Source organism: Leucopleurus acutus (assembly GCF_964270905.1).
Source record: "Leucopleurus acutus genome assembly, chromosome: 20".
Classification (NCBI taxonomy): Eukaryota; Metazoa; Chordata; class Mammalia; order Artiodactyla; family Delphinidae; genus Leucopleurus; species Leucopleurus acutus.
Window position 1 is genome coordinate 26,698,230 of NC_139162.1, and position 12,940 is coordinate 26,711,169.

Here is a 12,940-nt window from a genome sequence, read left to right on the forward strand (position 1 = left end):
GTAACGGGTGGGGTATGGGGCAGCATTAGGTTATTACTGTGTAGGGACAGTGTCACCTTTCTTGACAGGGAAGAGCACTAAGCATGGACTACAAAGAACTCAGAGAGTGTGTGTGTTAGGCAAGTGAAAGGGATTTTAGTGAATGGAGAGATTGTTAACTTGTGGCTTTAGAAGGTATGTTGTACTTTGCATTAAGGTTTGGTTATTGACTTTGATAATTGGGCTGAATACTGTACTTTCCATGGATCTGAACACTTTTTTTCTTCCATAGGCTGTAGAGGGCTTACTAGATGCCACCAGTGGTGCTGATGCTGACCTCCTGCTTCGCTACAGAGAGTGCCACCTCTTGGTCTTAAAAGCTCTTCAAGATGGCCGGGCGTATGGGTCTCCATGGTGTAACAAACAGATCACAAGGTCAGTAGCCATCTTAGAAGAGTAATATTTAGTGAACTGCTTTCTCACATACATGACCCTAAATACTGAGAATTGTTGAATGTTTGTTCTTTTTCTGTCTGGTGCCCATGATGGATACAGAAAACCAGTACCTTGTTTTGGGGAATAAATGATAGATCATGGATTTTAAAAGGTTTCAGTGATTTCATAGAAGTGATGTTCATAAATAAATAATGTTTTAAATGGAATGCTTTGTTTTCTAGACTTCGAGAACAAAACTTGTGTTTTAACACTGGGTCGTCTGTTCTACTTCTTTACTGGTTATTTTGAATCTTGAAAACTGATTTTTAGTTGGTTCTCAAGGCATCCTTAATTTGGAACAAGTTACCATTTAATAAAATGGGCTCTTTATTTTACCTGATATATAGTATGGTTAAGACTTTATGAATAAAGAAATACTGACTTTTCTAGGTGCCTAATTGAGTGTCGGGATGAATATAAATATAATGTGGAGGCAGTGGAGTTGCTAATTCGCAATCATTTGGTCAATATGCAACAGTATGATCTTCACCTAGCTCAGGTATGGAAGGAATTAAACAGGAAAAGTGACCTCTGGTAGTTCGGAAGTGTGTTTGCTGTAAGTGCTGTCTTTCTTACGTTGTGCTTTCTGTGTTTCCAGTCAATGGAGAATGGTTTAAACTACATGGCTGTGGCATTTGCTATGCAATTGGTAAAAATCCTGCTGGTGGATGAAAGGAGTGTTGCCCATGTTACTGAGGCAGATCTGTTCCACACCATTGAAACCCTCATGAGGATTAATGCTCACTCCAGAGGCAATGCTCCTGAAGGGTGAGAAGGAAATGCTTTGGGATTCTTGTGTATTCAGCAGTCTTTAAGAGCTTGAGAAATGACTGTATAGAGTTAGTAACGTTACCTGTTATATAACTGCTTTACCTACCACATATGGTAAGCTTTGGTGAGGCCTAATATTGTCCCTTGAGATATGAAAGCTTGACTAGCTGCCAAGCCTTCTTGCTGTAGAGCAGTACATACAGCACTAGATTTGGTGTCAAGAGTCCTCTGTTTAAGGCCTGGCTCTGCTGCTTAAAATCTGATTTTAGGCAAGTCGACTTACCCTCCCTAAGCCTGTTTCTTGTATAAAATGGAAATAATATCTTGAAGAACTGTTGAGAATTAAGATGAATAACACAAAGCATGGCACATAGTGAGCATGCAGTGAATAATTTTTTGACCACGAACATCAGCTCCATTTCACTGGGCATCGTTTTGTTGTCAAGAAGTGACTTAAGTCAGTCATTTGCACATTATGTCCTCATGAGTAAACAGATATGAAGAAACCGAGGATAGTTTTGTTTAAATATGGGAATGGTAAAATTATCATCACTCTTGTGGTCTCTCTTAAATAAACAAATTGTCCAACTTGTATGTCTGTGAAATCACAGCCATGAATAGACTGATTTTCATTCTGGATTTATTGTACTAGATTGCCCCAGCTGATGGAAGTAGTGCGATCCAACTATGAAGCAATGATTGATCGTGCTCATGGAGGCCCTAACTTTATGATGCATTCTGGGATCTCTCAAGCCTCAGAGTATGATGATCCTCCAGGCCTGAGGGAGAAGGCAGAGTATCTTCTGAGGGAATGGGTGAATCTCTACCATTCAGCAGCAGCTGGTCGTGACAGTACCAAAGCTTTCTCTGCGTTTGTTGGACAGGTAGAGCTTTTGGAAAGAAAGGTGCTTTTTATTCAACATAAGTAGGGTGTGATGCCTCCAATATTAAAGCTCAGTATTATGTACCTGTGGTCAGTTACCTCCATACTCATGTAAACCAAAAATGTCACCATCATTACTGTTAAATTGATACTATTTATTTTCCCATCATTGGTCACTAAGCAGTAAAGTCAACATTTCCCATCCCCTTTAGTTCTTTTTGTCCGATTTCAGTTGTCACAGCTACAAAGTACAATGGGTCAGGTAATGAATAATGAAACTGCCAAATGTATATAGTAATTTTACCAGTTTGATAATCAGCAGTGATGGGATACGGGCTAATCTGTACAGTTCTTATAATAGCCCATGTTTAAAAAGTAAAATAATGAGTACCCTGGTGGTCTAGTGGTTAGGATTTGGTGCTTTCACTGCAGTGGCCTGGGATCAGTCCCTGGTTGAGGGAACTAAGAATCCTGCAAGCCCTGAGATATAGCCAAAAAAAAAATTTTTTTTTAAGTTTAAAAGTAAAATAAAACACAACCAAAAAACCTTAAGTATTTAAATGGTGGAGATTTTTATTTTATTTTCTAAATTAAGTACCTTATCTACCTAAAATAGCTTATTTCTGCAGTTCGACCATTGTATTTCTTCAAACTGAGACCAAAGCTTAGGTGTGCCACCAAAGAAAGATGCAAATTAGATTATCAGATAAATGACAATTGAATGTGGAAGAGCTGATTTGAATTTTAGAAGTTGTCAGGAATTGGATTTACTTTTCAAGATGACTAATTTCTTAGTAAATCATACTAAGTAAGTTTCTCCCTTAAAAGAATCGAGGGAATTATAAAAACATACCCTATTGAAAAGCTGTTACTGTATACTTACAGTTTGATTTCTGATTTGGATAGAGGAATTTCAAATCAATTGGTTTTTGTGGTCATTGATATTTCATGGGTATGGATGTGGCACCTGTCTCAGCTCTCTTGTTGGCTTATTTGCTCTTGTTCTCTCCATTTGAAAAAGATAATGTATTATACTTTTCTATTCTCTTTTGAATCCTTTTGAGAATTCCTTTTTTCCTTTTCTGCTCCTTCTTGATCATAGCAGTCCATCCTCATTTCTTCTCCCCCTGCTTAGTTTTTCAGATTTCATTGTACAAAAGTCCCTTTGCTGGCCTTCTGTTTTTCCTAGGGTATATTATTGTCAATTCAGCTGTGTTATTTATTGCTTATCAAGGGACATTTAAATTGTTTTAAAGTTTCCAAGATAATGGTCAAGTTTTCATTCTGGGCTTGGTTTCAGCACTGACCTCCTCCCTCTGCAGCCTTAACGCTTGTTACACTGTCTTTCTTTTTCTTCTTTCATACTAGCGAAATAACTTCTCTGCTCCACTTCCAAATCATATGTCATAAAATTTGTATTTTATCCTTTCTTTTAAGTAAACTTGCCCTTTCTACTTTATCTTAATTTACATTAAAATAGCCAGGTATGATCTGTGAGCATTTTGCTTTGGTACTTACTTACTGTATAAATTATTTGATTTTCCTAGTGCAGCTAGTTGGAGTTTCAAGAACTTTGTTGTTATTAGAAGAAATTATGTGAGAAACTAAAATATATGTAACTTAATCTCTTACTTGGGAGAAATACACATTGACCAGAAAGTCTTAATATGACTTAATGGTTTATTAAAAGTTGGTTTAATTTGCATAATTAACTTTTGAAATTATTGGCTATGGACTGCTGTTAAAAATTGCCATGTTATTATCTCTCAACTCCCATCAAACTTAAAACTGAAGGAAATGTGTCATGGATCCTTAATGTAAAAGTCATTTTCATGACCCCCCCCCTTCTTTTTTTTTACAAAGTAAGAATCAGAAATGTGACAATAGGATTGAATGAAAGAATACTTCTGACATGAAAATTAAAATTTTATTCATGTGTATTATTTCATTGTGCCTTGTAATGTTTTTGTTCCCTTGGTAGATGCACCAGCAAGGAATCCTGAAGACTGATGACCTCATAACAAGGTTCTTTCGTCTGTGTACTGAAATGTGTGTTGAAATCAGTTACCGTGCTCAGGCAGAGCAGCAGCACAATCCTGCTGCTAATCCCACCATGATCCGAGCCAAGTGCTATCACAACCTGGATGCCTTTGTCCGACTCATTGCACTGCTAGTAAAGCACTCAGGGGAGGCCACCAACACTGTCACAAAGATTAATCTGCTGAATAAGGTCTGAAATCCTTTCTTGCCTTAGTCTTTGCACACTTGAAGTCTGTATCAGTGGCTCTTAACCCTACAGGGCCCTCAAAACATTTTGTAATATCCCCTTTTCTGTCCAGATATTAAATTCATAGATAATATGTAAATATAATCACCGAATTTTAGAGGAAGAGTATGGTGCCTTAACTGAAAGACACCCCTCCCCTAAAACAAAACAAAAACATATAACGTATTTTCAGTATGTTAATGTTTAGTAATGTGTACACTAGAAAGTATTTAGGTAGTATGAGATTTGCCCCCATGTACAGAATCACTGTGAGTGAGATGGCTAGACATGTCCATTGATAAACAAAAATTGGTAACTCAAATACCATGAGTGACATTGCAGTTTTCTTGATTTTTCTGAAAAGGAACAAAGCAGAATTTCTGTTTGATTTATGCAGTGGAATTGCTGGAAATTTGAATGTTAAGATAGTGCAAAAATGAACTTAGAGCTTGGTCTCGGATAATTACAAATGGGTTCACATACATCCCCCACTGTTCAGTGATAAAATCAAGTGGAATGCAGGATAGTTCTTAAATATTTCTGCAACCTAATAGCATACCTGACCTTCCATCTACTAAATGCCAAGAGAAGGATAAATCATTTGCCTCTTGTCACCTTTATGTCAGACCAGAAAAATTAGGTTGATTGTGTTAACATGATAAAATATGATGTACCATGCTGATTTCTAGAGCTTTAGAAAAACTTGTGGAAAGTATATATGTCTAGCATACTTCCATGTACAGGGGTATGGAGATTCAAAGAAACCATGCAAAATTCTGTAGGGCAAATCAAACCCCAATGCATGGTCCCTTTGGCTACCAGTATGTAATTTTATATTTCCTTTCATGTGGGGCATAACGATGCAAGGTAAAAAAGCATGGCTAGACAGTGGTAAATGAATTATCTTCGTGATTTACAAGCTCTATAATCTGTGTGCTCTATAGGTCCTTGGTATAGTAGTGGGAGTTCTCCTGCAGGATCATGATGTTCGGCAAAGTGAATTTCAGCAGCTTCCCTACCATCGAATTTTTATCATGCTGCTCTTGGAACTCAATGCACCTGAGCATGTATTGGAAACCATTAATTTCCAGACACTTACAGCTTTCTGGTGAGTATTGTTGAATATAATACTGTTAAGGATTTCCTGTTAAGGATTGCTGTTGTAGTGTAGTAAAATTTGAGAAGTAGAACTTCGTGGATTTGAGGCATGTTGATTCATAATGCAGCTTACATGTTATCTACTTAATTATATTCATGTGTTTTGTTTTGTTTTGTTTTAACCATATCTAAGCTTGTGCTTCTGACTAAGGTTTTCTTCTTTCAGCAACACATTCCACATCTTGAGGCCTACCAAAGCTCCTGGCTTTGTGTATGCTTGGCTTGAACTGATCTCCCATCGGATATTTATTGCAAGAATGCTGGCACATACGCCACAGCAGAAGGTGTGGCTGCAGTTTATCTCCTACAGATGACGACTGTAACTACCTGGGACTTATTAGCACTCTTAGTCATTCAGTAGTCATTGTACTTCTTTCAGGCTTAGTTGGGAGTTCTTACATTTAATGTGGAGTCAAGTCGTGGAGAAAGGCTCTAACAAGTACTTGACTGCCTCTGCCTGAAAGCCATTCCTCAATGATTAGGGTACTGCTTCTCCAAGTTGTTGTGAGTCTCCTTATGTCAATCTCTTAAGGGATTTTCAAAAAAAGTTGAAACCTTAGAGCACCTCTGTAGACAGCTATGTAAAACTCCGAGTAATGGAACTCAGAAACCTGCCAGTTTTACAGGTTCTCTAAATACTAAAGGCTCTCACATTCAGGGTTGAGGACCACTCGTCTCTACTGTATCTGAAAAATTCAGATCAAATTTGAGTAAAGAGTTTTTAGTCTTAACTGTGATGAGAAGTTTCTCTCCCATCTTGCAATTAAATGGCAAATGAGTACTCCAGGAAGTACCCTTGATTGACCCTTCAGATCAGGAGACTGTAACTATACTGTGTGTTTAGTAAAAAAGAAAGTGAAATAATCCTTGAACGGATTTCATTTTGTTTGACAAATAAGTGCATTCCAGGAGGAGGGAAAATATATTGAATAAAAACTACTTCAAAATGAACATAATTGTTATAATTGGGATATGGTGAGGAGGCCAAGTTTGGGTGAAAATAGAGGATTCATGTAAATTGGATGAGGTTATTTGCCAGGAGTTGAGGAATTGGGAGTGGGAAAATAAATGATTGAGATCCAGGACTTAAAAGAAATTAAGAAAACAGACCCAAGTTTCTCAGTTGGCTACGTGTTTTGTGTTCTGTCTGAAAGTTCCTCCCCCTATTTAAAATGTTGCTACAGGCGCAAGGACCTATATATCCTGGAGTTTCTGGAGCCAGTTTGTTTCAAATATCATTTCCCATTATCTCCATAATTTTGCTTATTCCTTTCTCGGGCCAGTCAGTCTTTAAGAGAGGTGCTAATGTCCATATTCTCTAGCTATATGAAAAGATAATAAAGTCACAGTGTAGCTGCTTGGGCAACGGTTTTGGTGGCAGCACGACAGCTGACTGAGGATAATTATGACTCATACATTTCTTTCTTTCAGGGATGGCCTATGTATGCACAGCTACTGATTGATTTATTCAAATATTTAGCGCCTTTCCTTAGAAATGTGGAACTCACCAAACCTATGCAAATCCTCTACAAGGTAAGTAATTTGGAGTTCTAAAATTAAAATAATTAAAACTTAACACTTAAAGCAGTTAAAAACAAACACTTCAGCTGGGAATATGAGGTCTAACGTTTGTTTTTATCATTAAGCTATATATATATATATTTGTTTATTTTTGGCTGTGTTGGATCTCCGTTGCTGCATGGGCTTTCCCTAGTTGTGTCAAGCAGGGGCTACTCTTCGTTGCAGTGCACGGGCTTCAGTAGTTGTGGCTTGTGGGCTGTAGAGCGCAGGCTCCATGGTTATGGCGCATGGGCTTAGTTGATCTGCGGCATGTGGGATCTTCCCAGACCAGGGTTCAAACCCGGGTCCCCTGCATCGGCAGGCAGATTCTTAACCACTGCACCACCAGGGATGTCTCTATCATTAAGCTTTTAAAGTATAACATATATTCAGAAAAGTACAAAAATCAAACATATTTGCATAACCAGTACTTGATCATAAGGCATTCATACGTTCATATATGTGTATACCAGTTAACTCTTCCAGAAGCACATTAGAATTACTATTTCTTCCCATCCTTGCCATACTTGAAATTGTTTTCCGTTTTAGTCATTTTGTCAGTTGTGCAGTAGGATCTCATTGTGGATTTAATTTGCATTTCCTTCAGTTCTTAATGAGATTTTTGTGGCCATTTGGGTATCCTCCTTTTGTGATGTTCTTCCAGCCTTGTGCTCATATTCCTATTGGATTATCTGGGTTTTTCTTATTTATTTTAACAGGGATTCTTTATGTATTCTGGATGTAAGCCCTTTGTTGATGTATATTCAAACATCTACTCTTGTGGCTTGCCTTTTCACTCCTTTAAAAGTAATGTGTCTTTTGAGGGATAGAAGCTTTAAATTTAATGTAGTCAAAATTACCAGTTTTCTTCTTTTATTATATGTTGCTTTTTGTGTCTTGGGTAAGAAATCTTTGCCCATCTCAAATTGCATTCTGTTTTGCACGTGCCTGCCTCCTGCCCAAGAAGCCATTAATTCTGGCTTTTACATTTACACTTAAAAAGAAAACTTTTTTTTTTACTTCAAATTCATAATAGTAAAAATGCTACTCCCATTTTCTTACTTAATGTAGAAACAGCCAATGTTTTTCTTGTTTTTAAAATATAGGGCACTTTAAGAGTGCTGCTGGTTCTTTTGCATGATTTCCCTGAGTTCCTTTGTGATTACCATTATGGATTCTGTGACGTGATCCCACCTAATTGTATCCAGCTAAGAAATCTGATCCTGAGTGCCTTTCCAAGAAACATGAGGCTCCCAGACCCATTCACTCCTAATCTGAAGGTAAAGTTCTAAACAGTTCAAGGAAAAGCAAGTTACATCTTAGTATTTTAGTCCTTTCTCTAGTAAGTGGGGTATTTGCTGTCCCCAGCACACACACCTACAAGTTGTTGGGTAAGGGTGCTCTTTGGGGGAAGCTGTCATGTTATTAAGCCTGATAAAGTATGATACTGCTGCTGAATATTGATTCACAGTATTCATCTAGTTGCTGTTTTCAGTTTTGATATTAAATTTAGCTATATTTACAGAACCTCAACCTAGGTATTGGGCCAGTCATTTGCTGGGTGGCCCCAGTGGCACAGAACTGCAGAATAGACACTTGTAATGTCATATTTCACAGGTGTTTTGGATTTGTGTACTTGTGTTTTGTTTAAATTATCAGGAGAGAAGGGACTGTTTTAAAAATCATACCACCCTGACATGGCTATTGTAATTTTTATGTATTTTTTTAAATCTTTTCACATGCATTTTTTTTTAAAGTAGCAAGTACAATGTCTTGTTCAGCTTGGGGCATCTTTTCAAAGACTAGGGCTCTTGGTGAGCAAGGAATCTCATTCTGTACTCTTGTTTTGAAATCGAATTCCAGGAAAAACACAATTAGTGGTATCAACTAGACTTCTCTACAAAAAGTACCTATCATGCCTTATTTTAAGAATGAGAAAATAGTATAGAATGAGAGATTACTATCATTTTATATATGGGTACCTTTAATTAGAAGAATCTGTTTCTTCTAATTAAAGATGAGTAATAACACTTTGCTGTACAGCAGAAATTAACACAACATTGTGCTGTACTTCAATAAAAATTTCTTAAAATATTGATTACTCTTCAAGATGTAAAGTGTATAACTTTAGAAAAACAATCCAACTACTTTCTAGCATAGATACAGTTTGCTGTTAAGGCCTACAGATGCTTCTGATTATGATTCTTGTATTTGTTTGTGGCAGGTGGATATGTTGAGTGAAATTAACATTGCACCCCGGATTCTCACCAATTTTACTGGGGTGATGCCACCCCAGTTCAAAAAGGATTTGGATTCCTATCTTAAAACTCGATCACCTGTCACTTTTCTGTCTGATCTGCGGAGCAACCTACAGGTTAGTGGTTTGACTTAAACTCTTGGTTGTGTCTTTCACTTTGTACACACAGTCCTATGCATGGTCTCTTGTAAGTTAGTCTTTTCAACCTGCTTTAAAGGTTTTAAAGCACATTGTCATTTTTAATGGTTGGATGAGATTAACTGGATTATACATTTTACCAGTGACAAGCTATATAGCCTTGGAAGAGGCAGCCAGGGAATGGACTGGTTTTCTGTAAGAAAAGATTGCTGATAACCATCCCCTGCTCCAAGACTCTTCTAAGTAAATGGATTCTGGTTCAATTTGCTGTATACAAATTGATTGAGGCTGTATTATCTTTCCATACCAAGAAACCACGTTTTTCCCCTCTCCAAATCTTTTTTATAAGTGAGATAGTGCAAATTTTGACTTTATAAACTTTATTTTTGTGCTGGTAACTGTCAAAGCTTTGGTTTCCCAAGGGAAATCCCATTTCTGTTGACACAACTACCCTTGTGCAAGTGTGTATTTGTTAAATAACCTCACAAATTCAAGCAGATTTCTAAAATTTAAGTCACAGAGGATATTGGGAACAGTTCAGCTTTTCTATGAAAGGCATAAAAAGGGTTCTTAGAAATATTGGTGCCTAAATCCGATGCCTAAGTCCTCTGTGACAGTAAGTCAGGAGCTTTCTGTTTTGTTCATTTAGGTATCCAATGAGCCTGGTAATCGCTACAACCTCCAGCTCATTAATGCACTGGTGCTCTATGTAGGGACTCAGGCAATTGCACACATCCACAACAAGGGCAGCACACCTTCAATGAGCACGATCACCCACTCTGCTCACATGGACATCTTCCAGAACCTGGCTGTGGACTTGGACACTGAAGGTGAGTGAAGCCAGCTAGTTCTCAGAGTCAAGATTTGTGCACTTTTTGTCACAGTCTGGTCCCAAAAATACTTTAAGCCACAATAGAGAATGTTCTGTCAATATGGTTATGGGTCTGGCTGGTTATTTTATCTTGAATTCGATAGTATTTGCTCAATGCAGAAGACACAGCAAAGCATAAAGGAAAAAAATCATCCAGAATCCTTACCACATCAGTTAATATTTCAGTATGTATGATTGTAGTAGCATTTTTCTTTTTTAGTGTGAAAATAAACATGTTCTTTTTACTAGCCTCTCTTTAAAAATAGGCTCATGTTAATTTTTTTGTTAGCCTGCCTTTTATCCCAACATTTACTGATGCCTCTTTGGCAGGCAATATGTTAAATATTAAATGTGTAAAGATTAATGAATAGAACTTCCCCTACCTGCTCTGCAAAAAAGTTCACACTATAATCCTATTGTAGGTTTGCATCTTGCTTGGTTGAACTACCAGTTTTGGTGTTCTGTATAGTAGATGGTGACCAACGATATAGTGCTGCTCAGCCTAACACGCATACACTTTAGGAGGATGCCTACTTTTTTTTAACTTCACTATGGATTTTTGAGAGGCTAATTTTGAGTATATACTACTTGCCTATTTGTAGGAGGGGGTTTGAGGCAGCTTAAAATCAAGATTTAACACAAATGAATACCATTACGTCCAGAGCCCAACAAAAAAAGTGGATAGCCTTTAAGTGTTAAAGCTCACTGTGATGGCCTTACAAACCTCAGTAATATCAAGCAGAGGGAGACAACCAAATCCAATTAATACTTATTCCAATAAAGTTTAAACTAGCATTTCTCCAAGTATAGTCTGGGAACCCTTAGTGGATTATCCCCAAGACCCTTATAGAAGGGTCGTGAGGGACTTCCTTGGTGGTCCAGTGGGTAAGACTCCACGCTTCCAATGCAGGGGGCCCTGGTTTGATCCTGGGTTGGGGAACTAGATCCCGCATGCATGCCGCAACTAAGGCCCAGTGCAGCCAAAATAAATATATAATAAATATTTTTTAAAAAAGAAAAAGGGCTGTGTGGTTAAAACTATTTTAATAATAAAAAGACATTTGCTTTTTTTCACACTCATGTTGTCACAAGTGTACAGTGACTGTTTCCAGAGGCCACATGAAATAACCATACTGGAACAGACTGAACATAAGGGCAGAAATGAGAATCCAGCAGAATGTGGAACAGTGACATTCTTCTCTAAGTTTCTTGGGGGGAAATACTTAAATTTTTTATTAACAGGTTATATTAATATGCAGTAGGTCTCTTATTTTTAAATAGACTAATTTTTTTAACTACAGTTTTTTAAATGTGAAAAATAGTGAAATAAAACCCACAGAAATGAACTCTAGGGCCCTGAGCACCGCTGGTTGAAACCAAAGGATAATTTGAGAACCTATATCAGAAATGCAAATCCATCCAGTCAGAATGTGATTTGTCTTCTCACATTGGCCTTTCAGAGCAAATTCTCGCTAAGCTGGGTTTTCTTAATATCTAGGTCGGTATCTCTTCTTGAATGCAATTGCAAATCAGCTGCGGTACCCAAATAGCCACACTCACTACTTCAGCTGCACCATGCTCTACCTTTTTGCGGAGGCCAACACTGAAGCTATCCAAGAACAGATCACAAGGTAAGAGAGAGGTCTGTTTTTCAGAGGGTTCTAAATGGAGCCTCTTCCCCTTTATTACGAATTCTGAGTGTTTTTTTCCCTATGCATTCCATGTTCACTGAGCATCTTAAATGTGTTAAATAGTTGTGAACGAAATGGGCATGGTTCTACCCTCCTGATAATTAGTCTGATGGATGCAAAAAAAATCACAAGTAGAGAATTATTAATCACTGCTGAAACAAAAAGTTTTCGACAAAAGGCACAGCATTTTGATAGATCAGGAGTTTTTCTCAGGTGGTGGGGTCAGCATATTTAACCAGTCCTGAAACACCCAGGCCTTTTAAAGGCCATGTTAAAGAACTTAGACTTGTCATTACCTCTGGGTTGGAAGGTTTTAAGCAGGAGAAATAACAGGATCATACGTGTGTTCTACTAACAATAGTTAGGAATCTGTTGCAGATTGCTTGGACTGTGTACAGCATTGGAGATCAGGAAATGGGTACATCCTAGTGAGTGAGATATACACAAACTTAAAAAACTGGACCAGACTTGTTAAACTTGCCCCTTCACCTAACAGTAGTTTCTGAGCATTTGTATTCCTTAGGTTTATATACTAAAAATTAACTAGCGTTTTATTATTAGACGTTTAGACGGTAAAAGTCCTATTTTGTGGACTATATAAAGCTTTAGTGAACTTCCTCGAACTTAAATCCTTGTTCTTGTGCTTTATTACATCCTTAGGGTAAATTTAGAAGTAAAATTGGTTAGATCAGGGGATGTGAAGAATTATCCCACCCAATTTACATATGTACTACTAGTAGTAAAATTCTTATTTCCTATTTACTTTCATTGAGTATGTATTCTTTAAGCGATTATCTTCTCTGTGTCACGTAATCTATTATCTATCCTTTACCTTAACTTAGTCTTGTAGGCTCAGTAGTGGGAAGAGGAG

At 37.5% G+C, this 12,940-nt stretch overlaps 1 protein-coding gene across 7 annotated transcripts in view; it reads left to right on the top strand.

Moving 5' to 3' along the window:
- The window catches only part of CNOT1 (CCR4-NOT transcription complex subunit 1), a 100,998-nt gene that overhangs the window by 86,493 nt on the left and 1,565 nt on the right, over nucleotides 1–12,940 (top strand). For 4 of the 7 annotated variants that reach the window (XM_082862892.1, XM_082862894.1, XM_082862893.1 and 1 more), the window contains exons 36-47: nucleotides 272–414; nucleotides 865–973; nucleotides 1,073–1,242; nucleotides 1,898–2,150; nucleotides 4,110–4,358; nucleotides 5,339–5,502; nucleotides 5,719–5,836; nucleotides 6,984–7,085; nucleotides 8,219–8,392; nucleotides 9,337–9,486; nucleotides 10,157–10,337; nucleotides 11,877–12,009. In XM_082862892.1, coding sequence (XP_082719018.1) covers nucleotides 272–414; nucleotides 865–973; nucleotides 1,073–1,242; nucleotides 1,898–2,150; nucleotides 4,110–4,358; nucleotides 5,339–5,502; nucleotides 5,719–5,836; nucleotides 6,984–7,085; nucleotides 8,219–8,392; nucleotides 9,337–9,486; nucleotides 10,157–10,337; nucleotides 11,877–12,009 — 1,946 coding nt within the window. Of the gene's footprint in view, nucleotides 1–271; nucleotides 415–864; nucleotides 974–1,072; nucleotides 1,243–1,897; nucleotides 2,151–4,109; nucleotides 4,359–5,338; nucleotides 5,503–5,718; nucleotides 5,872–6,983; nucleotides 7,086–8,218; nucleotides 8,393–9,336; nucleotides 9,487–10,156; nucleotides 10,338–11,876; nucleotides 12,010–12,940 lie in introns of those variants that run through there. The other 3 variants (XM_082862897.1, XM_082862896.1, XM_082862898.1) reach the window with 2 other exon arrangements.